At 38.9% G+C, this 25,088-nt stretch overlaps 1 protein-coding gene across 18 annotated transcripts; it reads right to left on the bottom strand.

Moving 5' to 3' along the window:
• Positions 1–10,268: 10,268 nt before the first annotated feature.
• On the bottom strand, positions 10,269–15,897 carry LOC146929322 (uncharacterized). Of its 18 annotated transcripts, XM_085701314.1 has the most exons (14): positions 15,420–15,897; positions 15,172–15,247; positions 14,299–14,373; positions 14,095–14,178; positions 13,565–13,702; positions 13,344–13,403; positions 13,047–13,117; positions 12,539–12,608; positions 12,250–12,363; positions 12,068–12,142; positions 11,499–11,558; positions 11,265–11,383; positions 11,074–11,175; positions 10,269–10,629 (listed from the first exon to the last, which is right to left on the bottom strand). In XM_085701314.1, exons 5-9 carry the CDS (start codon positions 13,575–13,577, stop codon positions 12,332–12,334), a joined length of 246 nt encoding a protein of 81 aa, XP_085557440.1. In that variant the 5' UTR covers positions 13,578–13,702; positions 14,095–14,178; positions 14,299–14,373; positions 15,172–15,247; positions 15,420–15,897; the 3' UTR covers positions 10,269–10,629; positions 11,074–11,175; positions 11,265–11,383; positions 11,499–11,558; positions 12,068–12,142; positions 12,250–12,331. The 18 variants fall into 17 exon arrangements, with proteins under 18 accessions (XP_085557440.1, XP_085557439.1, XP_085557442.1 ...); XM_085701302.1 differs by lacking the exon at positions 14,095–14,178; XM_085701313.1 differs by having other exon boundaries at positions 14,062–14,178; positions 15,172–15,897.
• Between the last annotated feature and the right edge of the window lie 9,191 nt (positions 15,898–25,088).

Below are 25,088 nucleotides of genomic sequence, written 5' to 3'. Positions count from 1 at the left end.
CTTTAAAGCACAATAAATTGTTTTCTTTCAGCCCATTCATTGAAGAAATCAATTGAAGACATTTTTAGCATCATGGGAGACGCCCCCAATATCAATTGTGGCTACACAATTTCATTCTAAATCAATTTGTAACCATTTTTGCAATTATTCAGCACTAGGAATTAATGTTAGACTAATGGGTGAATTCTTAGAGTTTTCATGAGTTATTTTCTTTGATATTCCTTGTATTACAGCATGTGACCTCTTTCATATATATAAGGGGCGAAAATTATGAATAAAAACAAGACTATTTTGAGTGAAAAACTACACTATGTGTGTTTTTGAGCAATTGCTCTTTGGTTCTGGATTGGACCAATTTTGATTATATCAAGAATCCTTTCTTGTGGTGATCCTCAATCCCATAGATTTATCACTTTCTTGGATTAGAAAGTGTGACGTCCCTTTCTTCCCATTCCATTTCTCCATTTTATCCACAAAATCTGTTTGGGTCAAAATTCTGCCATTTGTCCATTTTAGCCCAAATATCCATTTTTCATTCTGTTTTATTGCATTTTGAATCACAAGAATTTTAAAGTTCAAATTATCAAAGCAATTTCGTGAGTTAGGAGGAAAAATGACCATTTTTGAAATATTGGACTCGTCATTACCTGAACTCAAACAAGCAGGTCAATTTTATTTTACTAGAGGAGTTAATCATTAAGAAAAAATAAAGCTAATACTTCACTCAACATCTTCAATAATTTAGAGACAATATCTTGCACACCAAACAGGAAACCAACGCAGATACCGATAAGGAAATAAGATGCAATAAATTCACGAGATTATTCTAGAACTCATCAACCGATTGTTTTTCAAACACAGGAACATATAAAAATGCAAAGCAATCAAACATAATTAACATTCTATCAAACCAGTAAGGGGAGCTGAATACAATCTTGCAGAATCCATGTTGCAAATGTTATAAAAATAAAAGGCTTAAATATGAAAATAGTCCCTGCAAATATCTGACATTTTTGTTTTAGTCCCTATAAAAATATTTTTTTGGTTTTAGTCCCTGCAAATATAAAAAATTTGGTTTTGGTCCTTGGTATTTTGTTTTAGTCCTTGTAAAATTGATTCATATTGGATTTGGTCCTTGTAATATGTAGAATATTTGATTTTAGTCCCTCAAAACAAGGACTAAAATGAATATTATAGGGACCAATTTCAATATGAAATGATTTTACAAGGATTAAAACAAAATACGAAGGACCAAAACCAATTATTCTATATTTGCAGGGACTAAAACCAAAAAAATATTTTTACAGGGTCTAAAACCAAAACACCAGATATTTGCAGGGACCATTTCCATATTTAAACCAAAATAAAAATATATAAAACAGTAGAACAATAGCCATCATTTCACTGGCCCAGCAACACAAATTAAAATAAACCGAAAAATTCATGAGAAATTATTAAAAGGAATTGGTTGTATTACATATTGGGAAAATGTAAGAACATGTGCTATATTTTGTGCACAAGTCTCTTGTCATGCGATGCAAGATGCACACATGTTGAATGAGCTAGAAGCTTTTTTCGTAAGTTAGGAGCTAGAGTTTATCTCAAAGTTGTGAAGCATCTATGAGCTATAAGTTAATTCAAACTACTCATAGATGAGCATGCATGCACACAAACACACATTCATTAGAATTATATGAACTATTTCTATCTTCCTATCCTCTCAACAACCTTCAACAAATAAGAATAATTTCGATCTTCGTAAGAACCTTTTCTCTAACAAAGTACAATGATTCTAGTAGTTGATGATTCACTTTCTCTTCTTCTTTGGCTCACCATATAATGTTTTTTTAGACCATTCTCCTAAATCATATGATTCCAAATTCAATTTACACAAGCAAACAGAAAAATTATCATTGTCTATAGTTCGTGCGAATTTTTTTTTATCAGATATAATAATCCCCTAGATAAATGTGATCAGAGGGCAAGAGTCAACGATATCAGAATATCAGATGGAATTAAATGGTGGACACACTCGAGGGCTATTTTGAGAGCACCAAACTCTCCCAAAACACAAACTTCTATCACACTTTGTGACGTTCTTCGAGTTAGTCTACAATTGTGTCAGATACACATGTGATATTTCCCTTTTTACTCACCTTCCAATCACTGAATATAAGATCTACAACTCCGAATATGCGAACAAAAGCGACTTATAATATTGACTTGCTTGCAGATCTGCTGGTAATTTTCCTTCCCACTTTTCATCCACAACCATGAGCTTTGATGATGGGTATTAGACTAAGCAAATCACATGATCACTAAAAAGAACATTATTGGTTTGTTTGGATAAACTTTTTAAGAAACACTTAGTAAAATAATCTTTTTTTTTAAATAATTACATTGACTTTAATTCTTCACCTCAACTTTTTTTTTTTTACTTTCTCTTATTTAATTTATTCATAAATACCTCTAAACTTATGAGGCTACAATGAACTAAATGCTAATTGAAACTGGTCAAATATGTGATCTAAGATGTACAGTCAAGTTATTTTCACAGGTTAACTTGTGAAAATAACTTGGGCTTATTTTGATCAAGATAGTAATTGAAACTTGTCATTCATCTTTTCTTGACGTAATTTTCGTTCTTTAGATCAATTTGCATATGGATTTTCAAGATTTAAATCTATAGTTTTATTTTGATATGAACTCTTAGACTATGTTTGCGAGTTTGGAGGGGAAGGAAATGGAGAGTTTTACAAAAAGGAATGAGTAAGTAGATGAAATAGAGGACATTGAAAGGAGAGGGCTTTTGGGGGTTTATTTTTCTTCAAAATTGAAAACCCCCCACATTTGGGGAACTAAAAATTTGAGAGTTCTTAAAATATAATCTATGTTTTTTTATAATATTTTTCAAATTAAAAATATATTAATCATAAGCATTAATTTATCACTCTCTAAAAAATACTCTTTTAAAAAATGTAAAAGATCTCTCGATTTTGTCTTTCTTACACCCGAAAGTCTTTCTTTCCCTTCCCCAATTCATCAAATTTGAGCATGTGCCCATTTACTTGGAACTCTCATTTATTCTATTCACAAAATTTCTTCTATTTTTGATGGCAATACTTGAAGCAAATTTTTTTTCAAAAAACTTTGTTTTTTACATCTTTTGAAAAGTGTGAACAACAAACAACTCTCTTTGAACTCGGAAGTAGGTGAAGCGTACATCAGCATCCGCCTCGAGAGCAGTTACACTCCAGAAGAGAAACATGGCTAAGCACTATGGAGAGAACCTCTTCTTTGAGCAAGATACATTCATAATCCAGAAATATAAAAAAAAATATACAGATAAAAGAGCTCGCTAAGTAGAAAACCTGAAAAGGCGGCTTAGGCAATAGAAAGCGTCCCGGTGGACTGAAAACCCAAAAGGGCGGTCCAGGCAAAAATTAGGGGCGCAAAAAAGGAATATACTCCCGGTGGACTGAAAACCCGAAAGGGCAGTCAAGGCAAAAGTTAGGGATTTTCAAAGAAAAAACAAAAGAAAAAGCATGGCTGCTGAGGCATACGAGTGGAAGAACGCTCTACGTCGGTTTACAAATGGCGACTTCTCCCAAACTTTTGGTAAAACAGTGGGCTTTACCCCCAGGAGGCATCAGTTGTTACTTTGTGTCGGGCTTTACCCCGTCAACGGCTCGATTTGTTCACGATTATATCATCTCCAAGCAAGTTTTTCGAGTGTTTGTACTGCGATGTCAATCCGCCTCCCATCTTACCTGTCTTGTCTCGTTTCATCGAGTCACCTATCATATACAGTTTATACAGTCGTATAAGTTACATCCATACATTCATACATTCATACAAATTACATTCATACATCAATACTTTCACATATTCATATATTCATGCGTACACAACATATACACCGCATTATTCATACATGGCTGCATCAGTCACCCGGAGTCTTGTTTGGTCGTATCCCTTCAGTCTGGTCCCTTTTATCATGTTTCAAGTGGTCATTCCTACATAAGGGACAACTTGAGTTTATCTTTTTGTCATATTTCAAGTGGTCAGTCCTACATAACCGACAGCTTGAGTTTACCTTTTTGTCAGGTTTTAAGTGGTCAGTCCTACATAACGGACAACTTGAGTTTACCCTTTTTATCATGTTTCAAGTGGTCAGTCCTATATAACGGACGACTTGAGTTTACCTTTTTGTCATGTTTCAAGGGGTCAGTCCTACATAACGGACAGCTTGAGTTTACCTTTTTATCATGTTTCAAGTGGTCGGGCCTAAACGATGGACATATTGAGTTTACCTTTTGTGTCAGTCCTAAACAACGGACAGCTTGAGTTTACCTTTTGTCATGTTTCAAGTGGTCAGCCCTAAACAATGGACAGCTTGAGTTTACCTTTTTATCATGTTTCAAGTGGTCAGTCGTAAACAATGGACAGCTTGCGTTTACCCTTCATTCTCTCACAAGTGTCATCCCCAGTGTGTCTGGTCCAGAGATGTCACTCATTATAAGTCGAGTGGATTCTCGCAAACCTTCTATCAAAAGCCGAGTGGATTCTCGCAAACCTTTTATCAAAAGCCGAGTGGATTCTCGCAAGCCTTTTATCAAATGCCGAGTGGATTCTCGCAAGCTGATCGAACCTGACCAGAAGGAGACTGCCGGTGCTCTGAATGCGGTGGTTGCTACGGTGGTAGAATAGGTTGGGATGCATGTTGGAGCGGATGGGGGGTGTGTACCTGCAGGCACTCCAACGCTCAATTCAGTAGAGATTCAGAGAGTGAGGGTTTGAGAGGAAGAAAGAGTTCTACCTTGGGGACTGCATTGAGTCCCCTATTTATAGAGGTAGAGGGCTGCAGAACCGTTGTGGTGGCACACCTGGCCTTGGAGGTTACGAAATTGTGGGAAGTGTAACCGCCAGGGAGTTTATTGCGGGAACGTGCAGAATGTGCAAAAAGACGTTGGAGTTCTTTTGAACCGGTCTCGTTTGCTTCACGCACCCCCTCGCGGGGAGGAGGTATGTTGCGAGCAATGTTGCCAAACGTGGAGTTTGCGCTTTGGAAGATATTGGGCCTGAGTTAATGGGCCAAAGATCTTTTGGGTCGTTCCAGAACAGTAGCCCCTCAAGTCGTTGCTCTTGACTAAGAGTGATGACTTAAGTGCGGGCATTTGATCATTGGCGACCAACCGCTTGGAGGATATATATTTTTTTTCTGTCGAGCATCTTTCCCGTTGAAGGGTAAAGAGAGTCTCGCTCGCCAGACTTGGAGACTTTTTTGATTCAGAGTGTAGTTTGTGCGGATGGTCCAGAGCGTTAGTGGGGTTAGACGAGCGGACTCGTTTTTCCCTAGCCCTGTTCACCTTGCGCTCGAATGAGTTCGCCAGTTTTGACGAGTCGTGCTCGGCATTCTGATGTTCGGAACGGGGGATCGGATGGAAAGATTCCCTCGCTAGAGAGTTTGGTCGAATGTCATTCTGCAATTAATGCTCCTGTTTCGAGGGAAAAATTGAAGAGGCATGACCTTCGGCTTATGTATGACACGTGTAAAGGCTATTATAGTACTTGAGTACCTAGAGCCTGCAGAGTGTTCTCGGTTTGTGTTTCCGAGGTGTCATCATAACCGTTGGTTCAATCCTGACGTTCCATGAACCGCTATCACAAATCAGGGCCCTTGGATGAATGGTTTGATCAGATCTGGACCGTAGGAATGGTACCGGGAAGCAGAGTTGTATGTGAAGGGCTGTATTGGATAGAACGTTGCGAATTTTGAGTGGTTTATGAAACGAGTATAAATAGCCCAAACGTTTGTTTGGAACACCATTTCGTTTCATTTTCTCAGAGAGTTAGAAATTTCTTTCAGAGTTTCTCAAGGCGAAACCTTCTAATCCTTCAACTTTCTACTTCTAAGTTCAATCTTTTCGTTGTAACAGGTAACATTCCGATAACTCATCTTTTTGTTTTTGCATTTGTGTTTCCTTTAGTTTCTGCTTCTTTTAGAAACCGCAGGAATGTATGCCCTTAGGGCAGAAGTGTTTCCGACTCGAAGGTTTCCGCCGTTGGATATGGCGGTTTCCACCGTGCGTCGGAAGTCTTAGCAAATGTGTTGTCTGTTTTCTATTAGCATTTAGAAGAACATTGGCGACAGGCTTAGGCTTCGTCTATAAGCCTTCGGGTCTGTTCGCCGGGATTTGATCTCCCCGACACGTGAGTTGGACTTGTCATCCTTCTTGTTTTCTAGTGGTAGTGTTTTGATCCCTTCCTTGCCGTGGACGACCTGATGGGTGAAGGAAGGGTGGATCTGAATGTTGGATTCCCTTTTTCCCTTGCTTTTTCAGGTTTATCATGGCAAGCGAGGGAGTTGCCGCTTCTGCTGTCTTGCGGCCCGGAGAGGAGCCCTTAGAAACGGAGTATGTTTTTGCTACTGATGGCGTGGGGGAAGCCCGCTTTGGTACCATCGGAGCAGTGGGAGATTGGGAACTAGTTCTGCCGAGCACGTCTGACAGGGTGTGTTCGGAGTACGAAAACTATGTCTTTCCCATGTATGAAGTGGTTTTCAAAGACATGGGTTTCCGGCTCCCTTTCTCTAACTTCCAGCGATATGTGCTCCATTGGACCAAACTATCTCCCACCCAGATCCATCCCAACTCCTACGCCTTTATGAGGGCCTTTGAGTTGTTATGCGATTATCTTCGCATCCCTGCCTCCAAAAATGTCTTCTTCTCCTTCTTCACCGTGCAGCGGGGCGCGGATTGGGTTTATTTCCGTCAGACCCAGAAGATGTTTGAGATCTTTGCCGGGAAGGTTCGTAGTTTCAAAGAACGCTTCTTTCTGGTTCGGCCAAAGAGTATGGCTGCCCTGGATAACCTTTTGGAGATCGCGGAGGATGGCGTTCGCGAGCGTCGTCCTTTCTTTCATTTATGCTGGTCTCGGGACCATTTTGTCTACGAACCGAGGGATTTCGGTCGTACTGTTGCCAACCTGACTGATGAAGATAAAAGCCTGCGTCAACAACTCTGGGCTTTTATTGAGTCTCTTCCGCAGAGGGTTAAGACTGATAGACGAGGGAACCCTTTGATGAGTGCGGATGGGACCCCTGTTACAGAGCCCCGCCTCATCAACACCCATGAGTTGTTGACTTCCGATGATTTCAAATCCTGCCTTGGTAGTTTACTTTCTTTCAGTCTTTTTGTTGATTGTCTTATTGCCAAACTTCTTGGTTTTATTTCCCTTAACTGACCAAATTTTCCTTATCTTTGTGCTGCAGGAAAAATGAAAGATTTAGGGGCTCTTGTGAACGCGGCGAGCAAGAAGATCTCCGCCAAGAAGAAGCGCAAGAATGTTCAGTCCCTGGAGCACCTTGTAGCTGGTTCAAGCCCCGGCTCAACCTCTGGTCATGTGGTGGACTTGGAAGGTGAGGAGCCTTCTGAGGAGTTGGGGCAGGATTCTGTGAAGAGGCAAAAGGTGAGGGTGCCCTCTGAGGACCCAATCACGCCGATCAGGGCCGTTCCCGTCCGTTCTGAAAGAGGGGACTTCCTCCAGCTTCCAAAAGTATGGTCCGAGCCGGAGCTGTGCGGCCCCCTGTCGACCCTTTTCTTGGATGACCCCAAGCTGAAGATCATTCAGGACCTGGGTCCAGCTGGCCGGAGTAAGGCAATAACCGATGGGGTTATTGCTACAATGAAGGCTTTGGAGGTCGCTGCCGCCCTGAACAACGCTTCGCCGGAGAGTGAAGTCCGGGTCCATGCTTTGGTGCGGGAAAGGGATGCCTTGTCCGCCAAGGTCGTTGCTCTTGAGGAGGATCAAACAAGCAAGAGGTCTGTCGCTGAGGAGCGTGACCGTCAGCTTGCTTCTTTGAAGGAGCAGTTGTCAAAGGCTCAGACTGCTCTTGAGCAAACGGTTGCATCTTCTCGGAAGCTGGCCGTGGAGAAGGAGTCCTTGGAGGAGGCTCTGAAGAAGGAGGACCTCCCGAGGGAGGATGAGGCGAAAGACCTTGCTGTCCTGGGGCGTGCAGGCCTTGTGGACATGATTGGTGAGCTGGAAGGAAGCTTGGTGGAGGCCGTCCGGCTTGGGTTTGATCGGTCGGTGGCCCAGTTGAAGGTGGTGAACCTGGGCATCGAGCTGAATGTTGAAGGAATTCATCCCTTGAGTGAGGTGAAAGATGGGGTGATCACTCCTCCCCCTGATCCCGAAGAAGAAGATGGGCATGTTGATGAGGCCCAGGCCTGATAAGGTCTTGTAATTAATTTTTCTTCAACAATCAAATTTGTAATGACATTGTGCGCCCTTAGTGGTTTTAGCACCTTTATAATATGATTGTATTATTCTTAATTACACTTGTTTTGAAATGTATGATTTACTTTCAAGTATAATGTTTTGAATTTGAATGCTCGTTGTGTGAGGCTTTTTAATACTGTTTGAAGTATTTCTTAAGAGCGAATTATCTATCTTGTGTGTTTGACAGACTACAATAATTCGTATGCCCTTAACTGTTTGACTTGTATTTGTTGTTCACTTCCGAAGTGCGGAGCTCTTAAGCCGAAGTGTGTTTTGCTGTGGTGAGATGGACCACCCCCCGCAGTCATTATTTCGACGAAGTGATTTAATGACTGGAGAGTTTAGCATGCCCGCCTAACATCTTGTTACTTTGACTTGATTGAATTAAAGTTTTGCCCTTTTCTTCCCAGGTAACTTCGTTTGGAAAGTTTTACCTTTGCGTTGTTTTGCAAGGAAGAGTTTGGGCAGGAGGTTCCCAACTGTTTACACGGAGTATTAGTTAGAAGTATTGCACATCCAAGAGATCGTTTATCTGAATGTGTGTCCAAAGTTATAGACGTGTAACAGCGGATGAACGAAGAAACCATTCTAAGTTCAACGCACTAAGGTGTGAATCACCCATCGCGAGCTGGGGTTCTACCTAACATGCCGAGCAGTGATGTCGCAGCGGTAAGCGTACATACTGAGGAGTGAAAGAACTTGTTGTGTAAATTCCTTTCATCCTTTTTCTTTTTGGATTTGGAGTGGCACGACTTTCCTCCTCCGTTTATTTGCTCGTTTGAGAGCGAAGAGTTCGTTGTATCGAACAGAGTATGTACACTAGAGTAAATTGGCGCTGTCTGCCATCTAAGTGTAATACTTTTTGAGTTTTTCTGCATTCCAAGTCCTTGGAATTGCATTTTGGTGGAGATCTTCGAGTCCGTAAGCCCCCATTCCGGTCTTCATCTGGATCCTGTAGGGGTCGTCCCAGTTGGCGGCAAGTTTCCCTTCTTCAGAATCCTTCTGGTTTCGCCGGAGAACGAGGTCGCCCACTTCGAATTCTCTTTTTATGACCTTTCTGTTGTGGCGAGCGGCTATTTTTTGTTTTAGCGCTGCCTCCCGTAAGGTTTCCCCGATCCTAACTTCGTCAACAAATTCGAGCTCTTCACGCAAATTTGCCGTATTGGCTGGGAAGTCAGTGCTGGCGTCCGTACGCCATGTGAGTTCAGTTAGCTCAATGGGTAAGACTGCCTCTGTCCCGTATGTGAATCGAAAAGGTTACTCGCCGATCGTGGAGTGGGGAATAGTTCTGTAGGCCCAAAGAACTGCGTGTAACTCTTCAGCCCATTGAGTTTTGGCCGTGTCTAGTCTTCTTCATATCCTCCGTAGAATGACCCTGTTTGCAGCCTCGGCGAGACCGTTGGCTTGAGGGTGTTCGACGGAGGTGAAGCTTTGTTTGATGTCGATGTTCCTTAGGTAGTCCTGGAACCTTTGTTCCGTGAACTGTGTACCATTGTCAGATATCACTAGTGCCAGTACTCCAAATCTTGCTAGGATGTTCCTTTTGAAGAAGCGGAGTACGTTTTTGGCTGTGATTTTTGCTAATGGTTCTGCTTCGATCCATTTGGTTGAGTAGTCGATTGCGACGACCACTACAAGAAAAACTGCATTTTGCGACTTTTAAAAACGCTGATTGCGACTGTTAGAAGGGTCGCAAATGTACATTTGCGACTGTTCCCCAACAGTCACATTTGTTGGGGTCGCAACTGTCATTTGCGACCCTTCGTGGAACAGCCGCTCCAACAGCCGCAAAGGTGCTGCGACAGTTGCTAACAGTCGCAAATGAGGAGATTTATATGGAATTTAAGGGACTTGCGACATTTGCTAACAGTCGCAAATGTCAATTTATATTTTATTATGCCTGCGACTGTTTGAACAGCCGCAAATGTATTATTTTTTTTAAAAATCACAAATTTCTGCGACTGTTTGAACAGCCGCAAATGTAATTTTTTTTTTAAGTCACAAATTTATTTATTTTTGAAATTGATGTCCTGATTTAGAATTTTTTTTTCTCTACAATTTGAAGACAATCTCAAAATATATTACTAAAGACTTAAAATGCAAAATATACATAATTCAAGAGTAAGAAGTTTGATCCATACATCAACTTAACTAAAACAAAAAATATGTAGTACCAAGTTTAAACATTCAAAAAAATGAAACACTAGTGACTGAACCAAAATACTAGTTGCTGGACATTGAAAACAATTGTATGAGAATTAAAACTCTATAAAAATATCTAGGTATTCCTTAGTGAAATTGCTCCATGATCCTCAAGACGAATGTCTACCACAGTTCCAGCATAACCTACACACAGTTCCAGCATAAAATTACACATAGTTATAGCAAGAACTACAAACAGTTCCAGCTTAAACTACACAGTTTCAGTATAAAATAAAATTGCACACAATTCTAGCATAAAATCACACAGTTCTAGCATAAATTACACACAGTTTCAGCTTAAATTACACAAAGTTCTAGCATAACCTACACACAGTTACGGCATAAAATTACACACAGCTCCATCATAAACTACAGAGTTCCAGCTTAAACTACACAGTTCCAGCTTAAACTACACGCAGTTTCAGCTTAAAATGACAGATACTTAATGCGGCAGTAATTTTATACATTAGGCGAGATTCGGAAGCTGTAAGCAATAAAGAGCAGAACCTAAAAGCAAAAGCAATAAGAAAGTGAAACCTATAAGCATAAGCAACAGTGAAACCTATAAGAAAAGAAAAGAAAGCGCACCTTTTTATCAAGGCCAAGCTTCCTCTTTGAAGCTGGGTTCCCCAGAAGTGCCCCAAAAGCACCACCAGGCTTTTTAAGAACCTGGACAGTTGCTCCATTTCCCTAATAAAATATAGCAAATATTAGATTGATGTTGATCAGTATGAGGCTAAACACTGAAATAACATTGAAACAAGAACAAAATTTACAACCTTCAATGTAGAGAGTGCGCCAACATTTGCATCCCTAGTCTGCTCCGAAATGGTGAGACTTTCCCTTGAGAGCTCAGATGTGACATTATTGGGCTTCCATTTTATTTGTATATCGGTATCTTGATGTTGAAAAGATTCATGTTTTAGGGTCAAAAGAAAAAATGAGACTTCTCAGAGATATTAAATGTTGTAGGCAATTTCAAGTCCAAAATTTGATTTGATTACAATTCCAACCTTTGGGTTCTGTGTTTGGGGTGCGGGATCTTCAGTCGTAACAGGTATTGCGTCTGATGCCTGTATAATGATTGTCATATAACTTAATTAACAAAGATAAGAAATAAAAACAAATGAAGTTAAAAATCTCAAGCGTGTGTAATCATCACTTTTAGCCCTAACATTTGGGATGAGGTTATTCATAGCAGACCTGTGCATACAAATGACAAGTGGAGCCTTTTATCATATCCCAATTCGTATACAGAAGTATACAAGACATGTTGATAAACTAAATTGTCTCATTATGATTGTATCCTACATCTGTTAGCTGTAATGTAACAAGTCCATTTCTGGAGGCTCTTTTTGGCATTCATTCAGATACTAACTCAGATGCCCAACTATGTTTGACATATTTTAAGTTCTATTATATGACCAATTGTCCAACCAGAAATCTCATAGAAATAAGTAACAACACACATCAACAGTATAAATGCAAATGGTATCCTACAGTTAAACTTTTTGTATGAAATTGCATATAAGTATAACAATCAGGAAGAGCACAAAATTTGTAAGATTGAAAGGATACTCACGAGTTTGTTCATCAACTCAAGGTGAATAGACTCCAAAGAACTTCATATACTTTTTTGTGATTCTAAGTCTTCCACCTAAAAATAAATCAAAGATACTATAAGAAACACTAATTGACAACAATAAACAACAAAGTCACTAAAGTTGTGGATTCTAACTAAACACGCAATCAAACAATAATTACTTTCTGATATAGTTGCTAAAAAGAAGTATTGCCACTTCCCAATCAGGTAGAATACCCGTTTGCTGGGCAATTTGCTGACATACTACCATTTCCCCGTCCAAAATATTGCCAAATCTAGAAAAAGAGACCAACTATAAATGTTTGCTCAAACAGTTTCTTACTACTACTTTATCTAGTTGATAAAAAGATGTTGCAGAAGAACTAAGTAACCTAGTTATTGTTACTAATAGGACGACATAAGTGTGAATTTTATAAGCTACTGTCTGTAGCATCTAACACTAGCAATCACCCTTTGCTGGACTTTGTATTGTCATCCACCTTAAGATGTCTCCAATGTCCCCAAGGCATTCACTCTTCATCTTGTGCAAAACATAGTTAAACACAAACACATTCACATCACAGTTACACACAAACACATTCACATCACAGTTAGAAAATTCATAGAATGCACAAAATTATCACAATCATTTACATAATACATCAATTAGCTCCTTCATACATGACCTCCTAAGATAAACAAGTTTAACAAATGATATCAAGTGGTGAGTGTGTGATCTCAAAAGTCATCTCACCTCGAGAGAAGCAAACTCACTCTACATGGATTGAATGGTTTTCAACTTATCAATTATGAAGGAAAAGTTTTTCTTTTTCTACTATTATAAAAGCCAAAACAATAGAATGTGGACACCAACTAGAACCAACAAGTAGATAATTTTTTTTTTTTGAACTTTGAAAACCAAAAGTGAGAATAATAAAGACAAGGAATGCGAAAGACAAAAGTCACAAAAATGTGTTACCAAGTTGCCCTGATGCCGATACGTCGAAGAGGGAAATGCAGATACAGAAATGCCAATGAAGATGTCGATAACTGCATAAATTATAATTACCAAAATATAAAATCAATCTATAGAAAACAATAAAATAATTTTGAGTGTAAACAGAAAACTAACTATCATATATCTAAAAAAAACTCAAATTTTACAAATAAACAAAACATATGGATATGAAAGAAACAAGAAAATAGGACAGCAAGCTAATCTAATTACCCTAAAATTGAATAGTCAAAAGAGGAACACAAGAAACAATAGATATACCTTTTTCTTCCAACCAGATTGAGCAGGTAGCTTCAAAGACATTGAGCTCGCCCTTTTCACCTGTAAATTTCCCCCAAAATAATTACAAATTCATAATAGTTATTAATAATAAATTTCCAATTTAAATAATACTTATTAATAATAAGTTTCCAATTTTCTAGAAATTAAAACAAAAATATTGAAAGAAAATCAAGAAACAAGAGGGATAAAGAAGAAAATACTTATGATTTTCATTCTGTTTGGATTATCTCTTTTTCCTTATGAAAGATTAAGTGACGAAGCAGATCTGATCTGAAACAGTGTTGGAAGATTTGAAAGATCCCTAAAACCTCCTCATAAATTAACTTCACTTTCATGACCTGAAAAAGATATCATACATTTAGAAACAGAAAAATCGCTATCATATTTTAATGCATCAGGAAATTTGAAGGAAATAACGAAAAATCGCTATCATATATTTTAATCGCTATCATATTTAGTCACAACTTCACTCAGCTGGGGTTTAACTTACACCAAAAGCTAACTAACACACACAATTATAACTGCTAATGCTAAAGTGGCACATTGTAACTGAATTAACTAGAACTAACTAATACCATGAGGCACAAATACAAGCTGCTGCTATTTACAGTAACGAATTCTTTGAGATTACAACTAAAATACTTGCACAAACTGTAAATCAGAATTGAAAATCATGCCAAATGTACAAATTACATACTCAAATTTTAAGTTCTCGTTTAAGCTTGTTCACCTGTATTTAGCAAATTCAGAGAATCCACAAAATAATCACAATCATGTACATAATACATCAAATAGCTCCTTTGTACATGACATCCTAAGATAAACAAGTTTAACAAATGTTATCAAGTGGTGAGTGTGTGTCTCAAATATTAAGTGATTCAGAATGCTAAAAGGACAAGGAATGCGAAAGACAAAAGTAACGAAAATATGTTACCAAGTTGCCCTGATGTCGGTATGTCGATGAAGGAAATGCAGGCAGATACACAAAGGCCAACAAAGATGTCGATAACTGCATAAATTACAATTACCCAAATATAAAATCAATCTATAGAAAACAATCAAATAATTGAGTGTAAACAGAAAAGAACCAGCAGAGATCTAAAAAAAACTCAAATTCTACAAATAAACAAAACACAAGGAAATGAAAGAAACAAGAAAATAGGACAACAAGAAAAAGTGAACCGATTAAGGACATGGAGGAAAAGCTTTTGAATTGATCATTCATATTTATTGCAATGTATTAAGAGTCAACTAAAGGAAAATATAAACAATACATAAAAGGATAGCTAACAGATCTGATGAGTTCAACAAATGAGAAGGTTGATTTTACGATTGTACATGTAATCTTGTTATTACTAGCAAGAACATGGCAGCTAAATGACAGAAGAAAGAACTAAGAGTAAGACAAGGCATGGAGAAGGGTTCAACCTGCAGATTGCTACTAAGTCATGTGGATATTCCATCTCTTTGTGGTTGTATAGACCAAACACAGATAATCAATTTACCATTTTTAGAGTGCATATTAATAAGGAAAAAAACTAATTCACAAATCTCAGAAAACTAAACAAAAATCCCACACAACTTCCATTAACTCTATATTAGTGAGTACCCATTTCAATTAGCAATCATGTCAATCATTAACACCATAAAACACAACAAAAAACTCATAATTTCCAGCAATACACAACCATTGTCCATAAACTCAAATAAAGTTTTGTTTTTCTCAATTACCTCAATTTCCTGAACACCCAGAAGCTTAATTTCATGGCAAATCAAATGAAAAGGTTAGAAGAAAACAAAGTTTTACCTTGAGAAAGTCAAGTAGGATAGGAGAATAAGTGTGAACCAAGGCGAAACCAAGGACGAAACCGAATTGCACAGAGCTGTGAAGTGAAAACGCAGAATTCAAATCAATAAATTACACAGTCAAAAAAAAATTAAGAAGTTAACGAGAAAAAAATCACTCAAATCAACAAAGACACAAATTTAAAAAGTTAAATCCTAAAAAAATATCACGAAATTAACATGCAAAAATGGAAGTTAAGAGAGTGAGACTTAGGGTGAGGCTTCAGCGGTTGAGATGAAGATCTCCTTCCCATCCATTGTACACATGTTTTTGCTGTTGATGCTGAAGATCTCCTTCCCATCCATTATAGAGCGCTCGACCTTGCAACAATTGTTGCATTTTTTCGGTGTCTTTAATCATGAAAGGATGTTTTCTTAGGGGTTGGAGTTCTTGGGTCAATAGAAGGCGGCTCGTTGAGGATGAGGCTTCAACGATTGAGCGTGAGATTGAGGGGAATAGAGAGTGAGATTTTCCAGAAATTGGAAGCAAAATGGGATATGGTGTTCAATCGAGTGGTGGAAAAAGTGTTGAAACGTATGAATATGTACAGATCGTTGAAGGCATGGGATGAAATTGGAGGTTAGGTTTTCAGAAATTGGAGATTAGAGAGTGAGATTGAAGATTAGAAAATGGAGATTGAAGAATGGAATTGGGTTTTAGGGTTTCAGAGTTATAGAAGACTGAGATAGGGAAATAGGGATCTGATGAAAATAAATTAGACTAAAAGTGGGAGTGAAAAATTGTCAACGCGCCTTGTAAATTTTTCCTTAAAACCTGCGACTATTGGGCATAACTGTTGCAATAACTGTCGCAAAGGTGTACTTTGAGGCAGTTCTCATGCAAAGGTCGCAAAGTAAGTGTCGCAATTTGCTAAATTTCTTGTAGTGGACCAGATATTTCAGCTGCCCAGTGGCTTTGGGGAATGGTCCCAAAAGGTCAATACCCCACCATGCAAAAGGCCAAGGGGAAACTAAGGATGTTAGCTCAGCAGGGGGCGCTAGGTTCATGTCCCCGTGTCGCTGGCATTTATCACAGAGGTTTACATAAGCTTGGGCGTCCTTTAACATGGTAGGCCAATAGTATCCTGCTCGTAGGACCTTTTTTGCAAGAGCTTTTGCACCAAGGTGTTGTCCGCAGATGCCATCATGAACGTCGGCGAGAACTTCTTGGGTTTCATTGGGTCCCAAACACTTGATTAGTGGAATGATGAAACCTCTTGTGTATAAGGTTCCTTCCACCAGAGTGAACGAGCAGGCCCTTCTCTTTAATCTTGCCTTTTCCTGCGGATCGGTAGGGAGTTGGCCATTCTCTATGTATCGAGAGATGGGTCCTCTATAGTCTTCCATTCCGACGATCTTATTGATCACTTGAAGCAGAGTTCCTCTGTCCCGGATGCTTGGTTCGCTGAGGACCTCCTATATCACTATTTTGTTTCCATTCGCAGTTCGCGTACTTGCGAGTTTTGAAAGAATGTCTGCCCGAGTATTCTGTTCACGAGGAACGTGAGTTACTTCGATGGCTTCGAATTCTTTCATCTTCTCTAGTACTAACTGGACGTATTTTTGGAGGTGGTCTTCCTTTACTTGGAACTCTCCCGTGACTTGGGAAGCCACTAGTTGCAAGTTGGTGAAGATTTTAATCTTTTTGGCCCCCATGTCTTTGGCGGTTCGTAAGCCAGCCAGGAAGGCCTCGTACTCTGCAGTGTTATTGGTAACAGGGAAAGATAAAGCGAGGGAAATTTCGACAACGATACCTTTGTTGTCTTCTACAATTATTCCTGCTACGTTTCCCTTGGAGTTGGATGATCCGTCTACGAAGACGGTCCATTCTTCGGAGCTATCCTCAGCTAGGAAAGTCATCTCAGCGAGGAAGTCGGCGAACACTTGTGCCTTCAGTGCCTTTCTGGATTCGTAGCGAATGTCGAACTCGGACAATTCAAGTGACCATTTCATCATCCGACCGGCTACGTCTGGGCGACCCAAGATTTGTCTGATGGGTTGGTCCGTCCTGACTATTACTGCGTACGCTAGGAAATACTGCCTCAATCTTCGGGCTGTTGTGAGGAGTGCGAGAGCTACCTTTTCAATTCTCTGGTACCTCGTTTCAGGTCCTAACAATGCTTTGCTGGTGAAGTATACCGGTTTCTGTCCCTCCACTATTTATCTAATGAGGACGGCGCTCACTGCGTCAGAGGAAACAGAGAGATATATGTACAATATTTCACCTTGATTGGGCCGCGAGAGCACTGGTGGCGCGGAGATGGTTTCTTTTAGATGCTTTAAGGCGGTCTCGCACTCGTCCGTCCATTCGAACTTCGTTTCTTTCCTCAAGAGTTTGAAGAAAGGAAGTGCGTGTTGAGCGGATTTAGCCACAAATTTGGAGAGAGCGATCAACATTCCGTTGAGCGTTTGGATGCACTTTTTGGAATGGGGTGTTGGAAGTTCAGTAAATGCGCGACATTTATCTGGATTTGCTTCGATTCCCCTTTCGGTTAGATAGAAACCAAGGAATTTACCCGCTTGGACTCCAAAAGTGCATTTTTCTGGGTTGAGTCGTGTTTTATCTTGGTTTTCGGGTGTCAAACATTTGATTACGTTTGAACCTTTTAAACCGGTGATATCTTATTTTTTCTTGGGAAGGGAAAAAGTAAGCAAAACCCTTGAGAATCGAGGTCCGGGAGTTGTTTTCGCTACGGGAAGGTGTTAGGCACCCATAACGACTATAGTATCCTATAGGAACCGTCTTTAATTTCTACGCGCGCGCTTTATTTTTAAATGCTATTTTGAAAATGATATTTACACCTAAAAGTTTACTAAGTGAAGAATTGGAGGGAGAAGAATGTGTTTGGATTTTTATTTTAGTTGAATTGAAGGAATTTTGTTCCTTGCCTACGTACCCGTTTAAGGGATCAAATCCACCGTAGTTCTCTTCCAAAAAATGTTTTTGTTTTTGTTGGTTGATTTTAAGTTTGAAAATGGAATTTGAAGAATAAGAGAGAGGCCTTAAAGGCATGAGATTAGGAAATTGTGAGGTTGAATTAGTGATTTGCAAAAGAAGTCAAATATGATTATTTTTCATTGAAATTTGATTAAGAAAATAAAAGGAAAATTCAATGGGGTTTTGACCCCAAGGTTTATTATGAAAAAGATTTGAGTGAGGTTTGCTCATATTTTTTTGGAAAATGATTTTTCTAAGTATAAAGCCTAAACATTCATCTAAACATACAATCCTAAACATACATCTAAACATGCATATTCTAACTATATAGTGATGTGTGTGCATGTGTCGGTGCTTGTGTCGGTGTACATCATTAGAGTCCATTGTCCTTATTACATCATACCCTAGATACATTCTATGGCCTCTTTGCCAAGAAATTAAAAGCATGAAAGTAAAATATTACAAGAATTCCTAAATATTTACATTCTAACTTTGGTACAAATTATATTGTAAGAAAAAATAGAGATGAATGTGGGATGAAATGGAGATGCTTATGAAATGATGAAACATGGAATGAAAGGAGTTAGTAGCACATGACAATATCAAAGGAAATAAAGCAAGAGAAATGTTAGAACATAAAGGGTAGAAAATGAGTGCAAACATGGCTAAAATTTGTTCATAGAATGCAAGAACCATATGACCTATAATTCTCACACTCCAATACATTTTTAAAGGTTTAGAATCAAGTCTTGGAATGGGAATTAAGGCAACATGATTTACTTGGCATTTTAAAACAAACTTCAAGCATATTTGCATTATTTATTTACACAAGTAACTTGTAAACTAAGTAACCTATCAAGATTCATACTCATGCATTAATATCAACACAAACAGTATCTAAAACTCTCTCAAATCAAGTGGCATAAGTCACAAGTGTTCATCAAGCAATTGGGATTGAAATCAAGCAAATTTTCATTCATTTTTAGCACAAAATACCTCAAAATAGTAGGAAAATTAGCCACATTATGTTCACCAATTTTTATTATGTAAAATTACCACTAAGAGGTCACAAAATTATCAAGAAACATTCATGAATTTTTTTGGAATTTTTAAAGAATCTTTGATCACAAGAACATGTAAAATTTCACAAGATTCAACAAATGTAATAAGCAATTAAAAAAAGCTACTTATTTTTTTATCCAAATTCAACACATAACAGCATCACAAGGGAGTCAAGAAACTAGTCAAGAACACATGAAAAATTAATTGGAATTTTTAACAAAGTTTCGAAGTATGCAAGGGTGCAAAAAGTGGAAACAGCGCGTAGAATAGCAAAACAAATGGAAAATCACAGAATCTGCAAGGAAAGGCCCAAGTCCAAAGGTCTGGAATGGATTCGGATCATCCAAATACGCCAGAGGCGTTGGATTGATCCGTTCCCTTCAGAACCCTAGATCCAAAGGTCCAGAGCACGGGGAGCATGATACGAAGCCTGTACTAGCGCGCATAGGATTGCAAAGAAGTATATGAACATGAAAACGCGTGAAATACACACAAACTATACGCATCTCTCTCTCTCTAAACTTGAAACTAGAGAGAGGAGGTCTGCACATCCCTCTCCTTCTCCGACGAAGAGGCAGGCGTTCCGATCATCTTCTCCGGTCAACCAGCGCCTCCGTCGCGGCGGCCGGAGAAGTTTTACCTCTTTTCTCAAAATAAAACACAGATTCGGAACCCTTGCTTCTTCCTCTGTTCGAATTCGAGCTTGTTTTTGCGAAAAACTCAAAGCTGAGGCCTAGATCTACTTCCACACAGCAATAGGAACAAGTGTAAGTCGAAAGTTTACCTTCGTTCAAATCGGAGGTGGATTGACGAAGCAAATCCAGAAAACTTCCAGAGCACCAGTGCTCGTACGCTGTTTCGATCTGTATGTGCTTCTTCTTCTCTTTGAACTTGTTCTCTGATCTTGTTTTCGCTGATTCAAGTTCCGAAACAGTTGATGAGTGAATGAATGATGCTCTGGAATTTGGACCTTTTGATTTTGTGTAAAACGGTGCGAATTTATGAATCTGTGAGTGATTTGGTTATGGTTTCTTGATCACAGAATGGGAGGTGTTTGATGAATTTTTGCGGTTGTTGGAGTTTGTTGAGGTGGTTAGTGGTGGTTATCGAATTCTGTTGCGGTGGTTCTGGAAAGTTTGTTACAAATGTTATTGGTGTTCTTAATGAATATTCATCAAGTTCATCAAGAACTTTGTGTTTTGATCCAAACTTGCAGAGAGAGAAAATGAGGAATTCTGTTGGTGTTGATTTTTTGGAAAGTGTGAATTCTGATCTTGACTTTGACTGTGATGTGGCTTATATAGCTGATGTGGATGACTGCTGGACCAATAACAAACTGCCATGTGGACATAGACTGTAACTGACTGGACTAATAAAAATCTGACACGTGGCACTGGACTTAACAAACTTTTGGGCTAAATTGCAAATGACTAAAAAATAAAGGACTAAAATGCAAAAGATGACAAATAGGACTTAAAAATAATTAATAATAAAATTGGTAAAAAACGTAATTTGGAAATAAACGTAAAGTGATTAAAATTGACAAAACGGACTAAAACGAACCAATGGCCTAAATGAGGTACTTTAAAGTAACCTCTCTCTGCCGAAATTTCGTGTGAAATGACCAAAATGCCCCTAAGGCTAAAACGACTGAAAATGACTCAGATACAAATTTTAAAATGGATTTTTTACAAGAATTTGAAGCAAAGACTCATACAAGCAGAATTAAAAGACTCAGAGACAATTTTCAGGATTTAAACAGGGTTTTGACACATGAAAAGACTAAAATGCCCCTGAGGGCAAAACTGACTCAAAATGACTTCAAATGCAATTTTAAAATGGATTTTGACATAGAATTGGAAGCAAGGACTTATTCAGACTATTTGAAAGGACTCAGACAAAATTTTAAAGATTGAGAGAAATTTGACATAGGAAATGACTAAAATGCCCTTGCATGTAAATTTTGCAAATAACATTGAAATAAAACGCAGAGAAAGATGCAATTGATCAGAGACAGTTCAAATGACTTGTAATACAAGAAAAGAAGAATTGAATTAGTATTTTTAGGTCCAAAATTAGGGTATAACAGCTGCCCCTATTTAAGTTTCTTTGTCCGGAGAGTCAAGAGACGAAGTCTTAGAGTTGACGGGACAAAGATACTTAAATATTAACATTTGCACTGCTTTTGGACATAAAAATACGTTTTCAGGTTTTCAAAGACATGAATGTTATGCAATACTTTGATTATGAATGCAAGACAAACAACTGGAGTCTATGGAACCTGTCATGTCACTGGGGATTCAGATAGACACTGACAGGGTAGACAAACCAGGGATAGAAAATAAGGTACAAGCTGTTCTCTAGGTCGAACTAGCCACTTGACCAGGGAATACAAAACAAAAGATAGGTGCAAGCTGTTCTTGGGATTGAACTTGGCACTTGACCGGAAACATAGACATATAGGCAGATACAAGTTGTTCTTTGGATCGAACTTGACACTTGGTTGAAGATACAAACAGGTAGGCAGACACAAACTGTTCTTTTGGATTGAACTGGCCGTTTGGCTGGAGACATAGACAAGGGGTTGGTACAAGCTGTTTCTTTGGATCGAACTTGCTTGTTGGATTATCACCACGTCATGTGGGAAGGTGCAGACTGTTCTCTTAGATCGAACTTGTCGTTTGACCGATAACAAAGCATAAGCCGGGTACAAACTGTTCTTCAGATTGAACTTGCCGTCTGACTGATAACAAAGCATGAGCTGGGTACAAACTGTTCTTTTTAGATCGAACTTGTCATTTGTCCGGAAGCATAGGTATATAAGCAGGTACAAGTGGTTCTTTTCGGATCGAACCTGGCACTTGACCATTACCAAGATACAAATTGAAAGTCTGGTTTAACAAGATACCAATTGAGGGTAAATTGTTATTGACTTGATTTGGAAAAATGACCATTTTGTTGGCCCGAGAGTAAATTGAGAGTGAATTGACATTGATTTGAATTGAAAGTTGACATTGAAAGAGAGATTGAAAGTTGAGATTGAACAGAGACATAGACATTGGATCGGAGAGTTGCAATTGACATTGAGATTGGATTGGAATTGAATTGAAAGTTGAAATTGACATTGACATTGGATATTGGAATTGAATTGAAAATTGACATTGACATTGACATTGGATATTGGCATTGACATTGACATTTACATTGGATATTGACATTGACATTGACATTGACATTGGATATTGACATTGACATTGGATATTGACATTGGAGATTGTCATTGAAATTGGAATTGAAATTGGAGATTGATATTGAAATTGGAATTGAAATTGGAGATTGGAAATTGCTTCGAATTTGACAGTTGACATGATTGGAAATTGAGAGTTGAGATTGCATCGAATTTGACAGTTGGAATTGAAATTGAAAATTGGAATTAAAATTGAGTTTGACAGTTACAAATTGGATTGGATTTGACAGTTGAGGGTTGGATATGCAACATGTATGTATGATATAGCAAGATTATTGGATGTATGAGCACATAAAATGCATGATTATGCATGTATGAATGCTTGAAATGCATGATTGGTTGGCAGTTTGACAGAGAAGTTTCACAAGGGCAGACAAAACATTGGAAGGTTGGGCACGTAGTGGCTCGTGCTGCAACATATTCACAGGGGAGAACCTCTTTGGAGAGACCGTCGTTGAGAGACGTATCGAAACCATGGCTGAGGGCAATATAAACTTGTAAAGGAGGGAACCTTGGAAGGTTCTTGGATACAGGTCGTCGTTGCTAGGCGTGTCAGTGCTGGGTAAACATTGGATGTTCGCATCTGTGGTCAATACTTTTCAATATTTCATTCTTTCATTCTTCATTTTCAATCCCATTTTTGCCTGAACCGCCCTTTCGGGTTTTCGATTCACCGGGGAATAAATTCTTTTCATTGCCCCATTTTTGCCTGATTTGCCTTCACAGGTTGTCAATCAGCGGGGTGCTCATTTTTGCCTAAACCGCCCTTTCGGGTTTTCAGCTTAGCGAGCTTTTCATTTTCATTTTTCATTTTTTCATTTTCATTCTGTTTTTTTCATTCTTGCCATTGACCACAGATCATCCTGGGGAGTAACCTGCTTGTAACATGTATTGAAATAGACATTGACACTCATTCATTCATGCATGTTTCATTGAAATGTACCCTGTTGCTCAGGTTTGCTTTTCAAAATAGACAAAAATAGATTTTTAATTTTCAAAAATGTTTATTTCAGACATTGACATTATCAAATGGAAAAGGAATATTTTGTATAAAGCATTGAAAGTAGAAAGAAAACAGAATTTCAAACAGTAGAAAGGCTCAAATTGATGTAGAAGAGTGAAAGTCAGCCAAAGGCATGACTTCACGGATTTACAAAGCTTGGAAAATGGTAATTTTATTGGTTGGTGATACATTGAACACGATGACCGCTACATTTCATAGAAATTTTGAATCCACAAGTACAGAAGCCTCTGATGAAGAAGATCATTGACAGTTGCAGATGCCCCAAGGGGGGATGGTGATTTGCCAGATATAGTTACTTGTCTTTTATCAACCTCATTTTGCATGAACCGCCCTTTCGGGTTTTCGGCTCATCGAGGCGCTCATTCTTGCCTGAGTTGCGTACAATCTCAGCGAGCTTTTTCATATTCATTTTTTTGTCCCTAACTTTTGCCTGGATCGCCCTTTCGGGTTTTCGATCCACCGGGAAGCGCATTTTTGCCTAGGCCGCCCTTTCGGGTTTTCGACCTACCACGCTGTTCTTTTCTTTCTAGACAAAGTATTTCTTGACTATATCGGCATTAACAGGATTTGGGAGTTCAACACCATCCATGTGTGTAAGAATCAAAGCACCACCAGAGAAAGCCTTCTTGACGACATAAGGGCCTTCATAGTTAGGTGTCCACTTGCCCCTTGGGTCGGGTTGCTGACTTATCCTTCTTTTCAATACAAGTTCGCCTTCCTTGAATTCTTGAGGTCGGACTTTCTTGTCAAAAGCATTCTTCATTCGCACTTGATACAACTGTCCATGAGCCATAGCATCCATACGTTTCTCTTCAATCAGATTCAATTGATCATACCGACTTTGACACCATTCAGCCTCAGTTAATTTTGCTTCCATGATCACTCGAAGAGATGGAATCTCCACTTCCAGAGGGAGAACTGCTTCCATGCCGTATACAAGAGAGAAAGGAGTTGCCCCGGTTGAACTGCGCACTGTAGTACGGTAACCATGCAGGGCAAAAGGTAGCATTTCGTGCCAGTCTTTGTAAGTAGTAACCATCTTCTGAACAATCTTCTTGATATTCTTGTTAGCGGCCTCAACTGCACCATTCATCTGAGGTCTATAAGGAGAAGAGTTGTGATGTTTAATTTTGAATTCTTCACATAAAGCTTGCATCATGCTATTGTTCAGATTGGAGCCATTGTCAGTGATGATCTTGTTGGGAACACCATACCGACAGATGATGTTATTCTTGATAAACTTCACTACTACTTGCTTGGTCACATTGGCATAGGAGGCAGCTTCAACCCACTTGGTGAAATAATCAATTGCCACTAGGATGAAACGATGTCCATTGGAAGCTTTTGGTTCAATTCTTCCGATCATGTCAATGCCCCACATAGAGAAAGGCCATGGGGAAGATATAACATTGAGAGCATGTGGAGGCACATGGATCTTGTCAGCATAGCTTTGACATTTGTGGCATCTCTTAGCATGTTTGTGGCAATCACGCTCCATAGTTATCCAGTAATAGCCGGCTCTTAACAGCTTTCTTGACATGGTGTGACCCGAAGCATGGGTCCCAAAGGTACCATCATGTACATCATGCATCAACTTCTCAGCTTCTT

This window comes from Medicago sativa, chromosome 4, assembly GCF_051527215.1.
Source record: "Medicago sativa cultivar Bolivia chromosome 4, Bolivia_mono, whole genome shotgun sequence".
In the NCBI taxonomy this organism is placed as follows: Eukaryota; Viridiplantae; Streptophyta; class Magnoliopsida; order Fabales; family Fabaceae; genus Medicago; species Medicago sativa.
The sequence above is the reverse complement of the archived record's forward strand: the minus strand, read 5'-3'. Positions and strand labels throughout refer to the sequence as shown.

Coding starts and splice junctions, on each gene's coding strand:
- LOC146929322 (XM_085701301.1), bottom strand. CDS start 15,511: ATGGGAAGGAGATCTTCAGCATCAACAGCAAAAACATGTGTACAATGG. Junction 15,248..15,419: donor CCGCTGAAGCCTCACCCTAA/GTCTCACTCTCT, acceptor TTCACTTCACAG/CTCTGTGCAATTCGGTTTCG. Junction 14,374..15,171: donor TCCTACTTGACTTTCTCAAG/GTAAAACTTTGT, acceptor TAATTTATGCAG/TTATCGACATCTTTGTTGGC.